The sequence below is a fragment of the Erinaceus europaeus genome, chromosome 2 (assembly GCF_950295315.1).
Source record: "Erinaceus europaeus chromosome 2, mEriEur2.1, whole genome shotgun sequence".
Classification (NCBI taxonomy): domain Eukaryota; kingdom Metazoa; phylum Chordata; class Mammalia; order Eulipotyphla; family Erinaceidae; genus Erinaceus; species Erinaceus europaeus.
This window is the reverse complement of record NC_080163.1, coordinates 133,065,022-133,084,956: the sequence shown is the minus strand read 5'-3', so window position 1 is coordinate 133,084,956 and position 19,935 is coordinate 133,065,022. Positions and strand designations below refer to the sequence as shown.

The 19,935-nt window shown below is 41.6% G+C and overlaps 1 protein-coding gene across 5 annotated transcripts in view; it reads right to left on the bottom strand.

The window, feature by feature from the left end:
• Positions 1-503: 503 nt before the first annotated feature.
• Positions 504-19,935, bottom strand: part of LOC103116715 (ATP-dependent RNA helicase DDX19B) — a 43,418-nt gene continuing 23,986 nt past the window's right edge. For 4 of the 5 annotated variants that reach the window (XM_060185192.1, XM_016189808.2, XM_007526669.3 and 1 more), the window contains 10 exons: positions 19,532-19,585; positions 17,480-17,615; positions 12,631-12,723; positions 10,620-10,722; positions 9,269-9,383; positions 7,347-7,524; positions 6,661-6,898; positions 4,747-4,909; positions 3,912-4,103; positions 504-3,546 (listed from right to left, as the gene is read on the bottom strand). In XM_060185192.1, the coding sequence (XP_060041175.1) occupies positions 3,485-3,546; positions 3,912-4,103; positions 4,747-4,909; positions 6,661-6,898; positions 7,347-7,524; positions 9,269-9,383; positions 10,620-10,722; positions 12,631-12,723; positions 17,480-17,615; positions 19,532-19,585 (1,334 nt within the window). In that variant the 3' untranslated portion in view covers positions 504-3,484. The remainder of the gene's footprint in view (positions 3,547-3,911; positions 4,104-4,746; positions 4,910-6,660; positions 6,899-7,346; positions 7,525-9,268; positions 9,384-10,619; positions 10,723-12,630; positions 12,724-17,479; positions 17,616-19,531; positions 19,586-19,935) is intronic. The other variant, XM_060185195.1, reaches the window with a different exon arrangement.

Sequence of the window (19,935 nt, the reverse complement as noted above, 5' to 3'; positions counted from 1 at the left end):
TCATATCTGAGGCACTAAAGTCCCAGATTTAACCCTGGTACCCCCATAAACCAGGGCTGACTAATGTTTTGGATATATATATATTCAACCAGTCTTCATTTTTAAGATGTGATCGGGCATGTTCAGGGGAGGTATGGCTGAAGACTAGTCTAATTCATCTGCCCCATGTGGCCAAGCTGCTTTCTACACCACACTTTCAATACACTGTGCACTTAGGTTGTTTGAACCTATTTTTCCCTTCCTCTTGCGTGGAGCACTCTTCTTGTCACTTGGAACCCCATTTTCTTTTTTATAAACAAACTCTACTTGCATAAAATGTTCTGTAACTTCAGAAATATTTACCTTCCAAGTACTAATGACACAATGAATGTTTCCTGTTAAATAATAAAGGGAAACAGCAAAGAGAGAAGACCTTTTTCCAAGCCCATTTCTACTCCTTTCCCAGGACTAGAAAAATAGACTGTAAGGATTTTGTATTTGTTGACATCTATCGTCTCTCTAAGTAGTGTCATCTGGTTTATTAGCAAGGAAGCAAGTCATGTGAAGAGTCCTCTGGCAATTGAGGAGGGCTGTTGATATGTCAATTGCTTATGCTGAGGCAGTGCTAACTTTCTGAAATGATATAGTGATGCCTAGGTGAAGCTAGTCTATGAAATAAAATAATCTTCACTTACATTCAATTACTAGTAATAGCAACCAAGAACATGCTGCTGTTTCCCTCTAATAATCATAACATGAACACTTCATAATTTTGTTAACATCAATAACAAAGTACATCAACAGTTGATTAGATCTTATGCATACAGCCATGGATAACACTAGAAAAAGAAAGTAAAAAAAAGACAATAAAATCCATTTGTAATGGATTATGGAAATAAGCAGAATTTCCCATTAGATAAAAATATTTTCCCAATTGTTTCTATGTCCCATAGCAGTTTTGTCATTCTATACATAGGAATTTACTAACAATAGTAAAAGAAACCCTGGAACTGATACTCACCAAGGCCTCAATATATTTTTATCACTGATGTCCCAAGGCTGGACAAAGTCACAGATGTGGGCCATTAAGTCCTGGAAGCCAGGCATTGGCAGGAAAATACAGACTATGAAGGAATGTGAACTGTAATCTCACTGGGGTGATATTCCAGAAGCATCCATAACAGTCTTGCCTTTTTTCTTAAATTATTTTATTTATTTTCCCTTCTGTTGCCCTTGTTTTATTGTTGTAGTTATTGATGTCATTGTTGCTGGATAGGACAGAGAGAAATGGAGAGGAGGGAAAGACAGAGAGGGGGAGAGAAAGATAGACACCTGCAGACCTGCTTCACCACATGTGAAGCGACTCCCCTGCAGGTGGAGAGCTGGGGCTCAAACCAGGATCTTTACACTGGTCCTTGCACTTTGCACCATGTGCACTTAACCCAATGCACTACTGCCCGACTCCCACAGTTTTGCCTATTTAAAAGACATTCCTTTGGAAGTTGCTTCCTTGAAATTGCATTTGATCTAAAATTTTTACATAACTGCACAGGCATAATAAGACCCATCAAAGGAATTCTTAGGGGCCCAACCCCCCAGATTAAGACCACTGATACAGATTTCTACCAGGTACCTATTTACTTCTACTAATGAAAAGTTTCGTAACCATTTGCTCATATTATTGAAGACTCTGAAGAATATCCTTTCCCATTTTCTTGCTTAAGTTTGAGACTACTCAGTAGATAGGATGGTAAGAGAAGGTAGAGACATTGTCAGCTACAGCCTTTTGAGGAGCCTCTACTTCTTTAGTTACTGTCTTTGTTTTGAATTACTTCACACTTGGCCCACAAAACTTTGGGGTAGCATAGTTTCATCTCAGTAGACTCACCAGCTGGATCAAAGTTTGGCTAAAAGCATTTAAGACTCTACACAGGCAAGTACCCGTTTGGGCAATGTGAATTTGACCACCAATGGCTCCCTATAGTATCTGGAATATCAGAGTAAGGAAGACACCAGGGGATAGACATTGGCTCATTCCTTTCTCAGGAGATAAACCTAGCTCTGAAACACAGAAACATGTAAAAGGATGATCAGGGACTGAAATAATTCTCATCACAGAAATCCCTCTTCCAGGTTTGGTCCAAGGTAAAGTGTCCATTCTGTATCAAGGTCAAAGAGATAAAAAGGACTTATTTTGTCTGGGGTTTCATACTGCCCATGCAATTAAATTTCATCTCATCTATGCTTTGTCAATTCTGTAGGTACCAATTGCTTTGACTAAATGTGAGAAAGTGTCCATTTTACTATTATTTGCTGACTATATAGATGTCAAGCAAGAATGGAGAATAGGCCTTAGGTATTACTCTTGCCTTGGACAGATAAATGGCTATATTCCATCTATCCCCTTTATAGCACCTATTAATATTCCAAACACTTAAAACAATTGTTCAGAATGTCTTTATAACCAACATGCCAAATTTCTGAATTTGCCCTAGTTCTGACAAAAATTGCTTTTCTGGGATTCTGGAAACAGCAAGGGTCTATGTCTACTGCTATTAATATCTGATGCTACCTTGAAGTAGGCCATTGTAGAAGACCATTATAGACTTTAAACCACAGTTTTGACTGAGGATCTAAACTTCAAATCACCTTCTATTTGTTTGAAATACTAAGGGGTCAAGATGATATGAAGGATGTGACTTATGACCCAAGAGCCAGTGACACTAGGTGGTAAATGGTTTCCTGGCAAGCAAGGGTTACCACTAATTCTCCAAAATGACTTCTGCTCTACAGGACTTGTTCAAGCACAAGCAAGAGACACCAGTAATCAGATGTGCACTATACACAGACTATACCTGTTGAGAAGAACATGTCAAGCCCAGCAGCACAAACCTGCAAATAGCAGCCGTTGCAAGCTAGCATTTTTGTACATGCTAGCAAATTCCTGCTGTAGGCTTCAGGAGAGAGGGAGCTGACATTACTTAAGTGAGCTGCCCTACCCCAAATCCAAAATAGTAACCCAGGCCTCTTTTACTGTCTCACAACATGTTCCAAATGGATGGAATGTTTTAGATTGCTATATTATGACCTCTCTTTCTGTATTCCCTCTTCATATCTATTCCATTACCACCACATGGTCTAGAAATGGGCCCAAACATTATAGCAACAGAGTCAGGGGATCCTGAGAAAATGATTAGCCACAGTATCTAGATTAGCATCAAGATGGGGAAAATGCTGACCAAAAAAAGACGGAATTTCCAAAAGGTAAATTTCTGTGTATTCACGCCTAATCTTCAAAAGTTGTGTAAACATTTTTTCTCTACCTTCCCCCATCATTTTGTTCAATTTTGGTCAAGTCCAAACGTAATTTAAAATGAGGTAGGTAGTTTCTCTCTACTTCAGTCTTCATCTTGTGGTTGGTGACTGAAAAGGCAGATGCCATGAAATCACTTGTCTCCCATGCAGGGTCAGTGACAAGTTGGGCACCAGTGATTGGTGGGGCTTCTCAGTTGGCAATTTTCTCAATCTCATCCAAATCATCTGTGTCCAATCTTTCTATTTTCTTATCTGAGGAAAAAGAAAAAAAGATTCATGGATCAGTATGGGACTACCTTAGAGACACACACTGAGGGAGGGCCAGTACTACAGGGAGAGAGGATACACATGGGCCTCTGGTGCCTGACAAAAGTTCCTGACAGCACAGAGGGAGCCCCAGCCCCTCTGCCTGGTCATTGAAGGGGCTGTCACTATAGTCCCTGACCCCAAACTCTCCAGCTTCAGATGAGAAATAACAAATTATAGGAGAGGAGGGGAATGCAGGACAAGCCTCTCTCAGGGCCACAGGCAAGCCTGCCCTTTAGCTCTGCTTCCTCACCCCACCCTGACCTGTCCCCATAAGGAAAGTCCAGCAGAAGACATCCCCACAGACTCACTAAAATGCTCCTGGATTCTGTTCAGGATGTTCATGCTGTGCTTGCTGTCAACCATGTTCACTGCCAGGCCCCTCTTGCCAAAGCGGCCAGTGCGTCCAATCCGGTGCAGGTAGGTCTCATTGTCTGGATTCCCATCCTTGTCCACGGGGAGGTCAAAGTTAATGACGATGGACACCTGCTCAACATCGATACCTGCATGAAAGACAGGTGGAGAGGACTAAGGAAAGCAGACACAATCCACTGCTGCCCACACTCCGGTCACCATACCAGCTCTGGATGAAAGGAAAGTCTGGGATAGACCGGCTCTGAGATTTGGGGACAAGGGGCATGTTGCAGGATCCAGAGTGAAAAAGTAGGACCCTGGCAGGTAGGAGAGCCTCTGGTGGAGACAAGTGTGTGAGAGCAGCTATAAGCTCAGTGAATGTCCCTGGATGAGCAGGTGCCATTCTACACTTGAGACTCGAATGCCTTCTGTTTCCTTCTGCCAAATCAGCACTCCTGGGTCCTGTGAAAGTTCTTAATTGCTGAGGGAATCCAGTCTCTTTTAGAGAAGGAGGTCACCACCAATGGCAACTGCTTTCTCCCAAGCCATGGCAGTTTCTTGTATATGACAGCCTCTTCAGCTATTGGAACCTGGCAGCCCAAGATACACTCTCTCTCTTTTTCATTTTTTAATATTTATTTTACTAATGAGAAAGACAGGAGAGACAGAAAGAACCAGACATCACTCTGGTATATGTGCTGCCCAGGATTGAACTCGGGACTTCACACTTCAGAGTCCAATGCCTTATCCAATGCGCCATTTCCTGGGCCACGCGCAGGATACTCTGCTCACCTCGGGCACACACATTGGTGGTCACCAGAACCTTCTCTTTGCCCTCTCGGAAGCGCTCAATCACTGCAGCCCTCTGCTCCACCATCATTTCACCACTCAGCAAAGCTACCTGATGGCCTTCTTTAGAGAGCTCTGCTGCCAGCCAATTAGCTGTTTTGCGGGTCTGGAGTGAAAAGAATTGTTTTAAATAAAGATACTTGTTAAAAAAAAAAAAAAATCGAGCCCCCGGATCCCCACCTGCAGAGGGTTCGCTACACAGGAGGTGAAGCAGGTCTGCAGGTGTCTTTCTCTCCCCCTCTGTCTTCCCTTTCTTTCTCCATTTCTCTCTGTCCTATCCAACAACAATAACATCAATAACAACAACAATAAAAAAAAAAGGCAACAAAAGGGAATAAATATTTTAAAAAATGAAGATAACTGCAAAAAAGTGACTCATTGCCATTAAAATGCACAAAAGTTCCATTATGCTCAGCATGTTGTGCCTTTAATTTATCAGATAGAATCTTAGTTATTTTTTATTGACTTTTTTTTGCACTGCTCAGCTCTGGTTTATGGTGGTGCGGGGGATTAAACCTGGGATTATGGGAGCCTCGGGCTTGAGTCTCTGCATAACCAGTATGCTATCTACCCCCACCCTGCAATTGTAAATTCTAAATTGTCTCTAAAAAGTGGCCAAAAGAGCACTGCTGAGCTCTGATTTATAGTGGTGTGGGGGACTGAACCTGAGACTTTGGAGCCTTAGGCATGAGAGTCTCTTTGCATAACCATTATGCTATTACCCACACTCCCACTCTTTTTTTTTTCTATCAGCAGGGCTTCACTGCTCTGGGCTTACATTTTCAACAGAAAGATAGTGAAGGAAACAGAATAATGGTTATGCAGAAGATTTTCTTTTTTTTAAGTATCTTTTAAAAATAATTTATTATTTTACTTTATATTTAATTAGACAAACACCATAGCAGAGGCTGGATGGTAGTGCAGTGGGTTAAGCGGTTCAAGTACCCAGCTCCCTAACTGCAAGGAGGGGGGTCACTTCACAAGCAGAGAAGCAGGTCTACAGTTGTCTGTATTTCTCTCCCCCTCTGTCTTCCCCTCCTCTCTCCATTTCTCTCTGTCCTATCTAACAATGACAACATCAATAACAACAACAATAATAACTACAACAATAAAAAACAAGGGCAACAAAAGGGAAAATTAATAATAATGATACTAAAATTTAAAATTAAGGCATTCCTTTGTCTTGGTCTGGGAGCTGGCATAGTAGATAAAGCATAAGACTTTCAAACATGAGGACTTGAGTTTGACTCCTGATATTGTATGTGCCAGAATTATGCTCTGGTTCATTTTCGCTCGCTCGCTCGCTCTCTTTTACATTTTTTTTTATCTTTATTTATTTATTGGTTAGAGATAGCCCAAAATCTGAGAGGAAGGGGGAACTAGAGAGGGAGAAAGACAGAGATACCTTTAGCACTGCTTCACTGCTTAAGAAGATTCCCCCCTATAGGTGGGGACCAGGGGCTTGAGCCCAGATCCCATTGTAACATGTATGCTCAACCAGGTATGCCACCACCCAGCCCCCTGGTTCTCTCTCTCACTGGAAAAACAGCTCACTTGGATGAAGCACCTGCTTTGAGATGTGTACAACTCAGGGTCACACATAAGAAAGCAGGCACACTATTCACATGAGCTATTTTGCCCGATCCAGTCTCCCCTTAAAAATCATTGCAACCTGCAAATATACCTTGGGGCAGGTGACAGTCATCATTTCCTCTCTGGCCACACAGAGGGAAGCACGTCCTCCTCAGCACTTCAGTGGATCTGGCTGAGTGGGAGGGGAAAGACCTACAATCTCCAAGGTGCTCCTTGGCCACCCACCCCCATAGGCCTCCTGCAGCTTCTGTTATTTCTACTCACATGGCAGAAGATCATAGCTTGAGCAATGGTGATGGCCCCGTAGAGGTTACTCAAGGCCTGAAATTTCTCCTCTTTGTTATTACACACGACATAATATTGCTTGATGGTGTCCAATGTCTCCTCCTCACGCTTCAGTTTGATAATATTTGGTTCTGGGACAACTTTCTGGGCAAATTTCCAGACAGACTCTTCAAAGGTGGCAGAGAAAAGCAGCATCTGGCAGTTCCTGGGAAGCATCCTGCAAGGAGACGCACAGGTGTTTGGTACTACCATGGTCCTGTGGTTTTCACATCCACTGTGTCACCTACTGGACTACACCCAGGACACTCCGCTAACTTCAGGCACAGACATTGGTGATCACCAGAACCTTTGCCCTCTTCGAAGTGAGAGGAAGGACCAGAGCCTCCCCAGGCCTGTATGGTCAGCATCCCCAGGAAGTGACAAAGTAGAGGAGCCCAAGCACGGTAGGGAGGTGGTAGGAACAGAAATGGAGGCAACACTGGGAATGGTGTTAGAGTCCCTGTCTCTTTCCTCAGCCCCCTGCTACACAGAAACAGCCCATCAACAAATGCTTCTGAAAGTACTGGAATGAAGAACCTGACAGGAGCAAGGAGAGTTTGAAGTAAAAACAGAAGATGCTGCACTTAAGGAGAAAGAGAAGTCCCTCTTGGCTCAGGAGCTCCTACCTCTGGATGCGGATGCTTTGGTCTTGGTGGCCTTGAGTAGCTATCATCACATCAGCCTCATCCAGAACAAACACTTTGATCTTCTTGGGATCAATGAACCTGAGTTTAGAGCACCAGTCCAGGACAGTCCCAGGGGTGCCAATGACAATTTGTTCACTGATCTTCTGACCTCTTTCCACTGTGGAGACAAGATGGTTTCTATGGCTATTTCCATGGGCAACCTTGTTTCCCTACTTAAAAATACTAAAACTATAATGTATTTTAATGCAACTATAAATTTTTTAAATTTAAAATAGGTTTATTTATGAGAAAGAGAGAGAAGGCCAGACCACAAAGATTAAGAACCAAAGTATCATTCTGGCATATGCAGTACTTGGTCTCAAAGTCAGGACCTCATGCACACAAGCATGACCCACTACCCACTAGACACAACTTCCTGGTCTGCTATTTCTATATATATATATATATATATATATATATATATATATATATATATATATATATATATATATATTTAAATATCTATCTATCTAAATATCTATTTAAAATATCTATTTAAATATCTATTTATTCCCTTTTTGTTGGGAAAAAGGGAATTTTCATTGTTGTAGTTATTATTGATGTTGTTGTTGGATAGGACAGAGAGAAATGGAGAGAGAAAGGGAAGACAGGGGGAGAGAAAGATAAGACACCTGCAGACCTGCCTCATGTGTGAAGTGACTCCCCTGCAAGTGGGGAGCTGGGAGGGGGGGTGGTTCAAACCAGGATCTTTATACTGGTCCTTGCACTTTGCGCCGTGTGTGCTTAACCCGCTGCGCTACCGCCCGACTCCCGTTTCAATATTTTAAGGTTAAGATAACACTATAGGGGAGTCAGGCAGTAGCAACAGCGGGTTAAGCGCACACGGCGCAAAGTGCAAGGACTGGTGTAAGGAACCCAGTTCGAGCCCCCGGCTCCCCACCTGCAAGGAGATCCCTTCACAGGCGGTGAAGCAGGTATGCAGGTGTCTTTCTCTCCCCCTCTCTGTCTTCCCCTCCTTTCTCCATTTCTCTCTGTCCTATCTATCAATGATGACATCAATAACAACAACAATAACTACAACAACAATGAAAAACAACAAGGGCAACAAAAGGGAAAATAAATATAAAAAAATAAAGAAAAAAGAAAATCCTTACTTTAAAAAAAATGATAACACTATAATGTGGTCCAGGTGGTGGCACAGTGGATAAAGTGCTAGGCTCTTAAGCATGAGGTTCCAAGTTTGATCCCTGGCAGCACATGTACTAGAGTGATAGTCAGGTTCTTTCTGTGTTCTTCCTCTTATCCCTTTAATTAAAAAATACAATGTTGGGAGTCAGGTGGTAGCATAGCGGGTTAAGCACAGGTGGCACAAAATACAAGGACCAGCATAAGGATCCCGGTCTGAGCCCCAGCTCCCCACCTGCAGGGGAGTCACTTCACAGGCAGTGAAGCAAGTCTGCAGGTGTCTATCTTTCTCTCTCCCTCTGTCTTCCCCTCCTGTCTCCATTTCTCTCTTTCCTATCCAACGATGACGACATCAATAACAAGAATAATGACTATAACAATAAAACAAGGGCAACAAAAGGGAATAAATAAATATTAAAGAAAAAAAAAAAAACAGAAACAGTATCAGGCCAGGAATCAGCTCAAAGGTGCCATGGGTATGTGTGGCCCTGGGTTCACTCTCTAGCATTTCATCAAAAAAAAAATTAGACACACACACACACACAGACACATGTGTGTGTGTGTATGGTAAAGCAATTATGCCAAAATATTAATTTTGTGAATCTAGGTTGAGGGCACAAATATTTATTACTATTTAAACATCTGTGCATTTTTGAAACATTTCAAAATAAATAGTAATTCATTTAATAAATTGGAATTACATATCCATTACTCACCTTTGTTACCTCGAACAGCATAAGCCAGTTTCAAATCAGGGTAATATCTGCCCATCTGTTCAATTACTTTTCCCGTTTGAAGGGCAAGCTCATATGTTGGGGATAGACACAGACACTGGTAGAAAAGAGTACACAGTAAGAATATAAGATAATACCTCTTATATGGTGGGGAATTACCACTAGCATCTTAGTTATTCTTCTTTTTTTTTATTTTTTTATTTATTTATTCCCTTTTGTTGCCCTTGTTGTTTTATTGTTGTAGTTATTATTGTTGTTGTCGTCATTGTTGGATAGGACAGAGAGAAACGGAGAGAGGAGGGGAAGACAGAGAGGGGGAGAGAAAGATAGACACCTGCAGACCTGCTTCACCGCCTGTGAAGCCACTCCCCTGCAGGTGGGGAGCCGGGGTTCGAACCGGGATCCTTATGCCGGTCCTTGTGTTTTGCGCCACCTGCGCTTAACCCGCTGCGCTACAGCCCGACTCCCAGTTATTCTTCTTTTTTAAAATACTTATTTATTCCCTTTGTTGCCCTTGTTGTTTTAGTTATTGTTGTTATCAATGTCCTCATTGTTAGGACAAAGAGAAATGGAGAGAGGAGGGGAAGACAGAGAGGGGGAGAGAAAGATAGACACCTGCAGACCTGCTTCACCGCTTTATAAAGCGACTCCCCTGCAGGTGGGGAGCTGGGGGCTCAAACCAGGATCCTTACACCGGTCCTTGCACTTTGCACATCTTAGTTATTCTTCTATATATGGCTGAAGCAAAGAGCATGAATATTAATTAATGTGCACAAAATTTGATTACATAAGCTAGAATTCTTAGTGATTAGGACTCTGGTTGGGTAAAGATACTTGAAAACAGCTAATGGCCATTGGAGTACCAAACCCATCTGAGTAGTAATCTGAACTCTTATTAGAGAATACTTTGCTTTTCATTTTTCTCAGAGTTTTCAAAATTTCCAGATGGAATATACTTTTGTAGATGAATGAGGTTTTTCCTACAAGTCAAGGAGTCAAGTCTTTAGCAGTATCTCAGATAGCAAATCAAGGAAAGTGGAACAGGATTTTTGTTTCTATTAGGAGATCAACCATATTGTTTGTGCTTAACTTAATGGGCTCTAGTTTATATAAAGCTTGAGTTTAAATTTTTATTTCATTTATTATTATTATTATTACTTACTGAGAGAGAGATATCAGAGTGACACTCTGCCACTTTATGTATACCTAGGACTAAATTATGTATTCCTCCTCTGCCCTCTTAACTCCCATTAAGTGATCATTCCACTTATTAGTTGGAATTTTCCTTTTTAGCTACATGTAATCAAAAAAGCCAAATTCACTAAGTCCTTACCTGGGGGTATCTGTTTGCAGTTTCTACTTGGCTGAGCATGGCCAACACAAAGGCAGCTGTTTTACCAGTACCAGACTGAGACTGAGCAATTAAGTTCTGTGGGCTGTGCAAGAAAACAAACTGCTTAGGTGCTTAAATCTCAAATGTCCTTTGTTAATAAAATGAATACATCTTAATTAAATTACTCAATATAAGTGCATATTAGTCAAAATCAATTTCTAGAAGGAGGCAGCCTTGGATTCTGTACCAGTTTTTTATATATATGCTAGCTTCACAAATGACAGATTTTAAAAAATATATATTTTATTTATTTATTAATGAGAAACATAGGAGGAGAGAGAAAGAGCCAGACATCACTTTGGTACATGTGCTGCCGGGGATTGAACTCAGGATCTCATGCCTGAGAGTCTGATGCTTTATCCACTGTACCACCTCATGGACCACAACAAATGACAGATTTTTAAGGTGGAATTTACAAATATTCCATTTCTTTTATCTATTCTCAATACAGCAGACAGAAATTTCTTTTAAAATGTCCTTTAGGGGTGGGGGTAGATAGCATAATGGTTATGCAAAGAGACTTTCATGCCTGAGGCTCTGAAGTCCTAGGTTCAATCCCCGCATCACAATAAGCATGTCATGCCTCTGCTCAGAAACCTTCCAATCAGTCACCATTTCCTTCACAGTAAAAATTAAAATCCTTATAGTATCCTGCAAGAGTCTGATTACTTCTGATTATTTCTTCTTCTTATTATTATTACTTCTGATTATTACTGGTCTGATTACTTCTCTCTCTCTTACCTCTCAGGCTGTGAATCTGGGTCTTTGTGGCTAAGTATATGCTTTATGGGGTGAGCTATCTTCCAGCCTTTTTCAATATTTTAGTTTTTATTTATTTTGTTATTGTTACTGGGACTTCACTGCTCCAGATAGACTTTCTCAGATATAAAGACAGATACAGAAAGATGCCATAGCACCGAAGCTTCCTGTAGTGTGGTGGGGACTGGATTCAAATTTGGACAAAGCAAGTGTATTATCCAAGTGAGCTATCTTGCTAGCCTCTAAATTTTTCCTTTTTTAAATATTTTATTTATTTATTAATAAGAACAAAAAAGAGGAGAGAAAGAACCAGATGTTACTCTGATAAATGTGCTATCAGTAATGAACTTGGGACTTCATGCTTGAGAGTCCAATGCTTTATCCACTGTGCTATCTTCCCAGACCACCTATAATTTTTCTTTATTTTAATAAACCTTTTTAAAAATTTTTATATTTATTTGCTTTCTTGTTTGTTGTCCTTGTTTTTTTATTGTTGTTGTAGTTATTATTGTTGTTGTTACTGACGTTGTTGTTGTTAGAAAGGACAGAGAGAAATGGAGAGAGGAGGAGAAGACAGAGAGGGGGAGAGAAAGACACCGCCAGACCTGCTTCACCGCCTGTGAAGCGACTCCCCTGCAGGTGGGGAGCCGGGGGCTCGAACCAGGATCCTTATGCTGGTACTTGTGCTTTGCACCACATGTGCTTAACCCACTGCACTACCGCCCGACTCCCATAATTTTTCTTTAAAAAAATATCCATAGGGAGTCAGGTGGTAGCATAGCGGGTTAAGCGCAGGTGGCGTAAAGCACAAGGATCCTGGTTCAAACCCCCAGCTCCCCATCTGGAAGGAAGCTGCGTCACAAGCAGTGAAGCTAGTCTGCGGGTGTCCATCCTTCTCTCCCCCTCTCTGTCTTTCCCATCTCTCTCCATTTCTCTCTGTCTTATCCGACAACAACGACATCAATAATAACTACAACAATAAAACAACAAGGGCAACAAAAGAAAAAAGTAGCTATAAGTTTATGTAAAAAGTAAATCCAGGTATTAAATTTCAATAGTGTATGAGGTTACATATTATTCCTTTTTCTTATTTTCCAGTTTTCTAATTTTTATAGAATTCAGTATGAATTATTAGAATAGCTTTTTAAAATGACAAGAGAAAAGTAGTATAAAATGATGTCAAGACACATACGGTTCTGCAAGCATCAAAGGCAATGCATTTTCTTGTATCTTGGAGGGACGGTTGAAGCCCATGGTATAGACTCCCTGGAGAAGTTGTGGTTTCCTAGAAAAGTTGATGAAAGTTACAGTTTCTTTGGTTGTACTAACTAGATATCTGGGTAATAATTTTCTCTCTTATTTACTGCTGTTACATATACTTTACATACTTTTTAACAGCTTTTTTTTTTTTTCTTTACCAGAGTATTGCTCAGTTCTGGCTTATTATAGTGAGTAAATTGTGTTGAACTGAGCACAATATGCAAGGGCATTTCACTTATTAAATTTTATTTATTATCTCAGAGCAACTGAATTCTTCTTTAAAATATTTTATTGAGAGAGAGAGAGCTATAGAGAAAAAAGAAAAAGAAACAGCAGATAACTGCTAAGCTCTTGCTTAAAATGGTACCAGAAATAGGATTTGGTATTTTAGAGCCTCAAGCATGAAAGTCTGTTTTAGGCATGAAAGCATTATGCTGTCTCCACAACCCAAAGCAGCTAAGTTATTTTACTAAGCAGTATTAGCTAAGAAGTTCTACCATGAGTGGGAAAAAAAGATTCATAAAACAGGACTAATGGCGGCTGGGCGGTGGTAGCGCAGCAGGTTAATAAGGATCCCGGTTACAGCCCCTGGCTCGCCACTAGCAGGGGGGTCGCTTCACAAGAAGTGAAGCAGGTCTGAACGTATCTATCTTTCTCTCCATCTCTTTGTCTTCCCCTCCTCTCTCCATTTCTCTCTGTTCTAACAACGACATCAATAACAAAAACACTGAAGGATGATAAATGACATAGTGGGGGTTGTATTGTTAAATGGGAAACTGGGGAATGTTATGCATGTACAAACTATTGTATTTACTGTTAAATGTAAAACATTAATTCCCCAATAAAGAAATAAAAAAATAACAAAAACAATAATAATTACAACAAAGGCAACAAAAGGGAAAATAAATAAATAAGGTCTCTACAACAAATGGTGCTGAGAAAGTTGGATAGCCAATGTAGAAAAATGAAACAAGACCACCACCAAACACCATACATCTAGGTCAAATAAAATGATTAAAGATCTAGATGTCAGACCAGAAACTCTAATTTTTTTTTTTTGCCTCGAGGGTTATTGCTGGGGCTCAGTGCCTGCACCATGAATCCACTGCTCCTGGAGGCCATTTCCCCCCCTTTTGTTGCCCTTGTTGTTATAGCCTTGTTGTGGTTATTATTGTTGTTAATGTCGTTCGTTGTTGGATAGGACAGAGAAAAAGACAGAGAGGGGGAGAGAGACACCTGTAGATATGCTTCACCGCCTGTGAAGCGACTCCCCTACAGGTGGGGAGCCGGGGCTCGAACAGGGATCCTTACGCCGGTCCTTGCACTTTGCACCACATGTGCTTAACCCTCTGTGCTACCGCCCGACCTCCAACTCTAAAAATTTATAGAAGAAAATGTTTGTGAAACTTGATAGGACCTTCACATCAAAGATGTATTTGGATACTCAACCCCCTGGGGCATGGGAAATGAAAACAAGAGTAAAGAAATGGGATCACAGGGCTGGGTGGTAGTGCACCTGGTTGAGCTCATGTATTACAATGCTCAAGGACCCAGGTTGGAGCCCCCAGTCCCCACCTGCAGGGGGAAAGCTTTACCAGTGGTGAAGCAGGGCTGCAGGTGTCTCTCTGTTTCTCTCCCTCTCTGTCACCCCCCCTCTTGATTTCTGGCTGTCTCTATCCAATAAATAAATAATAATTAAATAAAAAGAAATGGGATCACATGAAACTAAAAAGCTTCTAGTGAGGGTTGATAGCATAAGGGTTATGCAAAGAGACTCTCATGCCTGAGGCTCCAAAATCACAAGCTCAATATCCCATACCACCATAAACCAGAACTGAGCAATGCTCTGGTTAAAAAAAAAGTTTCTATACATTAAAAGCAAACTCCACAAGGATAGCTAGGCAACCCAGTAAATAGAAGATATTTACACATCACACATCAGACAAGCAACTGATATCAAACATCTATACAGAATTGGTACAGAGCTACAAAAGAAGCAAAAATACCCCAATAAAAACGTGGATCAAAGAACAGTTTCTTCCTTTCTTTTTTCTTTTTTTTTTCTTTCCTCCTCCAGGGTTATTGCTGGGCTCGGTGCCTGCACCATGAATCCACCGCTCCTGGAGGCCATTTTTCCCCCCTTTTGTTGCCCTTGTTGTAGCTTCGTTGTGGTTATTATTATTGCCCTTGTTGACGCAATTCGTTGTTGGATAGGACAGAGAGAAATGGAGAGAGGAGGGGAAGACAGAGAAGGGGAGAGAAAGATAGACACCTGCAGACCTGCTTCACTACCTGTGAAGCGACTCCCCTGCAGGTGGGGAGCTGGGGGCTCGAACCGGGATCCTTACACCGGTCCCTGCATTTTGCGCCACATGCGCTTAACCCACTGTGCCACCGCCCGACCCCCCTTTTTTCATTTTTTAAAGTTTATTTACTGGATAGAGACAGCCAGAAATTGAGAGGAGAGGGTGATAGAGAAGGAGAGACAGAGAGACACCTGCAACACTGCTTCACCTTTTGCAAAGCATTCCCCCTACAGGTGGGGACTGGAGGCTCAACCCTGGGTCCTTGTGCACTGTTACATGTGTGCTAAAGCAAGTGCACCACCAACTGGCCCCCTAAACAGTTTTCTAAAGAAGAGATACGCATGGCCCACAAACTCATGAAGAAATGCTACTCTTGGGAGTCGGGCGGTAGTGCAGCAAGTTAAACGCATATGGTTCGAAGCCCAAGGATCAGTGTAAGGATCCTGGTTCGAGCCCCGGTTCCCCACCTGCAGGGGAGTCACTTCACAGGTGGTGAAGCAGGTCTGCAGGTGTCTGTCTTTTTCTCCACCTCTGTCTTCCCCTCCTCTCCATTTCTCTCTGTCTTATCTAACAACGACGACATTATAACTACAACAACAATTTTTAAAAAAGGGCAACAAAAGGGGAAATAAATAAACACAATTAAAAAAAATGCTGCTCTTCACTTATCATTAGAGAAATGCAAATTAAAACTACACTGAGATTCCATCTCACACCTGAGAGAATGGCTTACATAAACAAACCAGGAAATGACAGGTATTGGTGAGACTGTGGAGAAATAGACACTCTGCTACATTGTCGGTGGGAATACAAACTGGTACACTGCCTTTGGAAGACTGTATGGAAAGTTCTTAAACAAAGGAAAATGTAATTTACCTTATGATCTAACAATATCACTATAAGGCATTTATCCAAAAGACATGCAAACACTAAAGGGACATATGTACTCCTATGTTCATAGCTGCATTATTCACAATAGTCAAAGAATGGAAACAGCCTAAAGGCCCACTGGCAATTGACTGGCTTAAATTTTGGGACATGTATTCCATAGAATACTACTCTACAGGGGGTCGGGCGGTGGCACAGTGGGTTAAGCAAGTGCATGTAGCGCAAAACGCAGGGACCAGCGTAAGGATTCCGGTTCGAACCCCCGGCTCCCCACCTGCAGGGGAGTCGCTTCACAGGAAGTGAAGCAGGTCTGCAGGTGTCTATCTTTCTCTCCCCTTCTCTGTCTTCCCCTCCTCTCTCCATTTCTCTCTGTCCTATCCAACAACGAATTGCGTCAACAAGGGCAATAATAATAACCACAACGAAGCTACAACAAGGGCAACAAAAGGGGGAAAAAAATGGCCTCCAGGAGCGGTGGATTCATGATGCAGGCACTGAGCCCAGCAATAACCCTGGAGGAGGAAAAAAAAAAAAAAAGAATACTACTCTACAATAAAAAAGATGATATTGTGGGAGTCCAGCAGTAGCGCAGCGGGTTAAGCACATGTGGTGCAAAGCGCAAGGACTGGCCTAAGGATCCCGGTTCAAGCCCCTGGCTCCCCACCTGCAGGGAAGCTGCTTCACAAGCAGTGAAGCATGTCTGCATGTGTCTGTCTTTCTCTCCCCCTCTGTCTTCCCCTCCTCTCTCTCCATTTCTCTGTGTCCTATCCAACAACAATGACATCAATAACTACAAAATAAAACAACAAGGGCATCAAAAGGTAATAAGTAAACATTAAAAAAAAGATGATTGCATCTTTTGGGACAAAATGGATGGAACTGGAAGTGATTATGCTTAGTGAAATAAGTAAAGAGATGAAAGATAACTACAGATGGTTTCACTCATATGTGAAATCTAAAGATCTGATATACATAAACTTGTGAAAAAAAATAAAACAGAAGCAAGCAAACTGTTTCTAAGACTTGTGAGAACTGGGTGGGGGTATAGCAAAATGGTTATGCAAAGAGACTTTTATGCCTGCTCTCAAATCCCAGGTTCAGTCCCCCACACTGCCATAAGCCAGGGCTGAGCAGGGTCAAAAAAAAAAAAAAAAGGGAGTCGGGCTGTAGCGCAGCGGGTTAAGCGCAGGTGGCGCAAAGCACAAGGACTGGCATAAAGATCCCGGTTCGAACCCCGGCTCCCCACCTGCAGGGGAGTCGCTTCACAGGCGGTGAAGCAGGTATGCAGGTGTCTATCTTTCTCTCCTCCTGTCTTCCCCTCCTCTCTCCATTTCTCTCTGTCCTATCCAACAATGACAACAACAATAATAACTACAACAATAAAACAACAAGGGCAACAAAAGGGAATAAATAAATAAAATAAATATTAAAAAATTTAAAAAAATTTTTGTGAGAACTAGAGGGTGGGTATACAGAACTTTGGTGGTGGGAGTGTGATGTGGAACTATACAATGTAATATAACAATATTACAACCTTGTAACTATTAGTCACAAATAAAAAAAAAAAAAAAGTAAATCCATACTCACAGCCGAAGCTCCTCAAAGGACTTCACTGAGTAGAGAGGGGAGTTTGGATCCCGCTGTAGGACTTCCACTTGGTTTGTGTTGTCCACAAGGTTACTTCTAATCAGCTTGTTGAGTAAGGACTGTGCAGCTTTATCCTCTATAAGAGCAAAGGTGTTGTGTTTTTCTCTTTTTTATTACTTATTTTGTATAGAGACAGAGAGGTGTTGAGAGGGGAAGGTTGGAAAGGAGAAAGAGACACTTGCAGCACTGCTGCATTGCTTGTTTAGCCTCCCCTCTGAAGATGGCAACTAGGGACTTGAACCCAGGCCCTTACACACTGTAATATGTGTGCTCTACCAGCTGTACTACCACCTGGCCCCCTAACTAAGCAAAGCTTTTATTTTAAAGTTCATAAAACTCATGAATTCTTCTGAATTCAAGTACCATTAATATTTTCAGCATTAACATTCACTTGTACTAAGATATCTAACTGAAGGCACATTACAGTTTTGATTTAAGCTATAACTAAAATTGTTTTATGAAAGAAAATTGAGGGGTCAGGTGGTGGCACACTTGGTTAAGTGCACAAGTCACCATATACAAGGACCTGGGTTCTAGCCCCCATTCCCCACCGGCAGGAAGGAAGCTTTACAAGTGGTGAAGCAATACTACAGGTGTCTCTCTTTCTTTACTTCTTTTCTTGAAACCTCTCTGTGTCCTAGCAAATAAATAAATAAAATTAAGGAGTTGGGCGGTAGCGAAGCAGGTTAAGCGCACGTGGCTGCAAAGGACCAGTGTAAGGATCCCGGTTCGAATGCCGGCTCCCCACTTACAGGGGAGTCGCTTCACAGGCGGTGAAGCAGGTCTGCAGGTGTCTGTCTTTCTCTCCCCCTTTCTGTTTTCCCCTCCTCTCTCCATTTCCCTCTGTCCTATTCAACAACGAAGACATCAATAATAACTATAACAATAAAACAACAGGGGCAACAAAAGGGAATAAATATTAAAATTACCAGCAGCATCTTATTCTTTTTTAAAATATTTTAAAATTATATTTATTTATTTTCTCTTTTGTTGCCCTTGTTGTAGCCTTGTTGTGGTTATTATTGTTGTTGATGTCGTTCGCTGTTGGGGAGGACAGAGAGAAATGGAGAGAAGAGGGGAAGGCAGCGAGGGGGAGAGAAAGAGACCTGTAGACCTGCTTCACCGCCTGTGAAGTGACTCCCCTGCAGGTGGGGAGCCGGGGCTCGAACCGGGATCCTAATGCCGGTCCTTGCACTTTGCACCACGTGCGCTTAGCCGCTGCGCTACTGCCGAGACTGCCTCTTCTTCTTTTTTTAAATATTTATTTATTTATTCCCTTTTGTTGCCCTTGTTTTTTATTGTTGTAGTTATTATTAATGTTGTTACTGATGCATCATTGTAGCTATTATTGTTGTTATTGATGTCATCGTTGTTGGCTAGAACAGAGGGAAATGGAGAGAGGAGGGGAAGACAGGGGGAGAGAAAGACAGATACCTGCAGACCTGCTTCACCACCTGTGAAGCGACTCCCCTGTAGGTGGGGAGCCGGACACTCGAACCCAGATTCTTCCGCTAGTCCTTGCGCTTTGAGCCACGTACGCTTAACCCGCTGCGCTACCGCCAGACTTCCGGAATTTTAAGTATTTTATATTTAAAGTATAAAACATTCAGGAAATATTTATTTCCTCCTGCTGCTAAAGTTCATTAGTTCAAAATAAAATTTCTTTGAAATGTAAGCCACTAATTATTCACCAGTGATAATGTTAAACTTTTGTTAACAAGTCCTTCCCCTTAAAATCAGGACAAGTGCATGTTAAAAATGAAGCCTCAGGATGGGGGTAGATAGCATAATGGTTATGCAAACAGAATCTCATGGCCTGAGGCTCCCAAATCCCAGGTTCAATCCTCCACACCACCAGAAGCCAGATCTGAGCAGTGTTCTGGTCTTTCTCTCTGTAGTTCTCTTAAAATAAAATAAAATAAAATAAATAAAATGTCTTACAATTTATCCTTCTTAGAATATAGAACCCTCATGTATATATCTATGTGTTACCTTTATCTTCTTCATCTGTCTTCTCTGCAATAGTATTGGCCTTGACAACAGCACCTTTATCAGACACAAAGTCGTCATCATTTAAAATCACATCCCCCCCAAAAAATAAAATAAAATCACATCCCATACCCAAGAGCCAAAATAGTTCAAATTCTATGAAACACTAGAAATGTAAAGGCTTAAGGAACAAAAAGATAAATGAGGCTATCAAGACATAGATAAAACAAACAAACAAAACCATTTGATTGTGTTGGTGTATTCCACCAAATTAAATGACTCTGGGTGTGTGTGTGGGTAAGTGTTCAAGTCCTGGAACATAAGTCCTGGCAGAGGAGGACCTGGGGAGGGGGGAGAAGTATAGACTGCTATGTGGAAAACTGAGAATGTTAAGTAATAGGTTATGC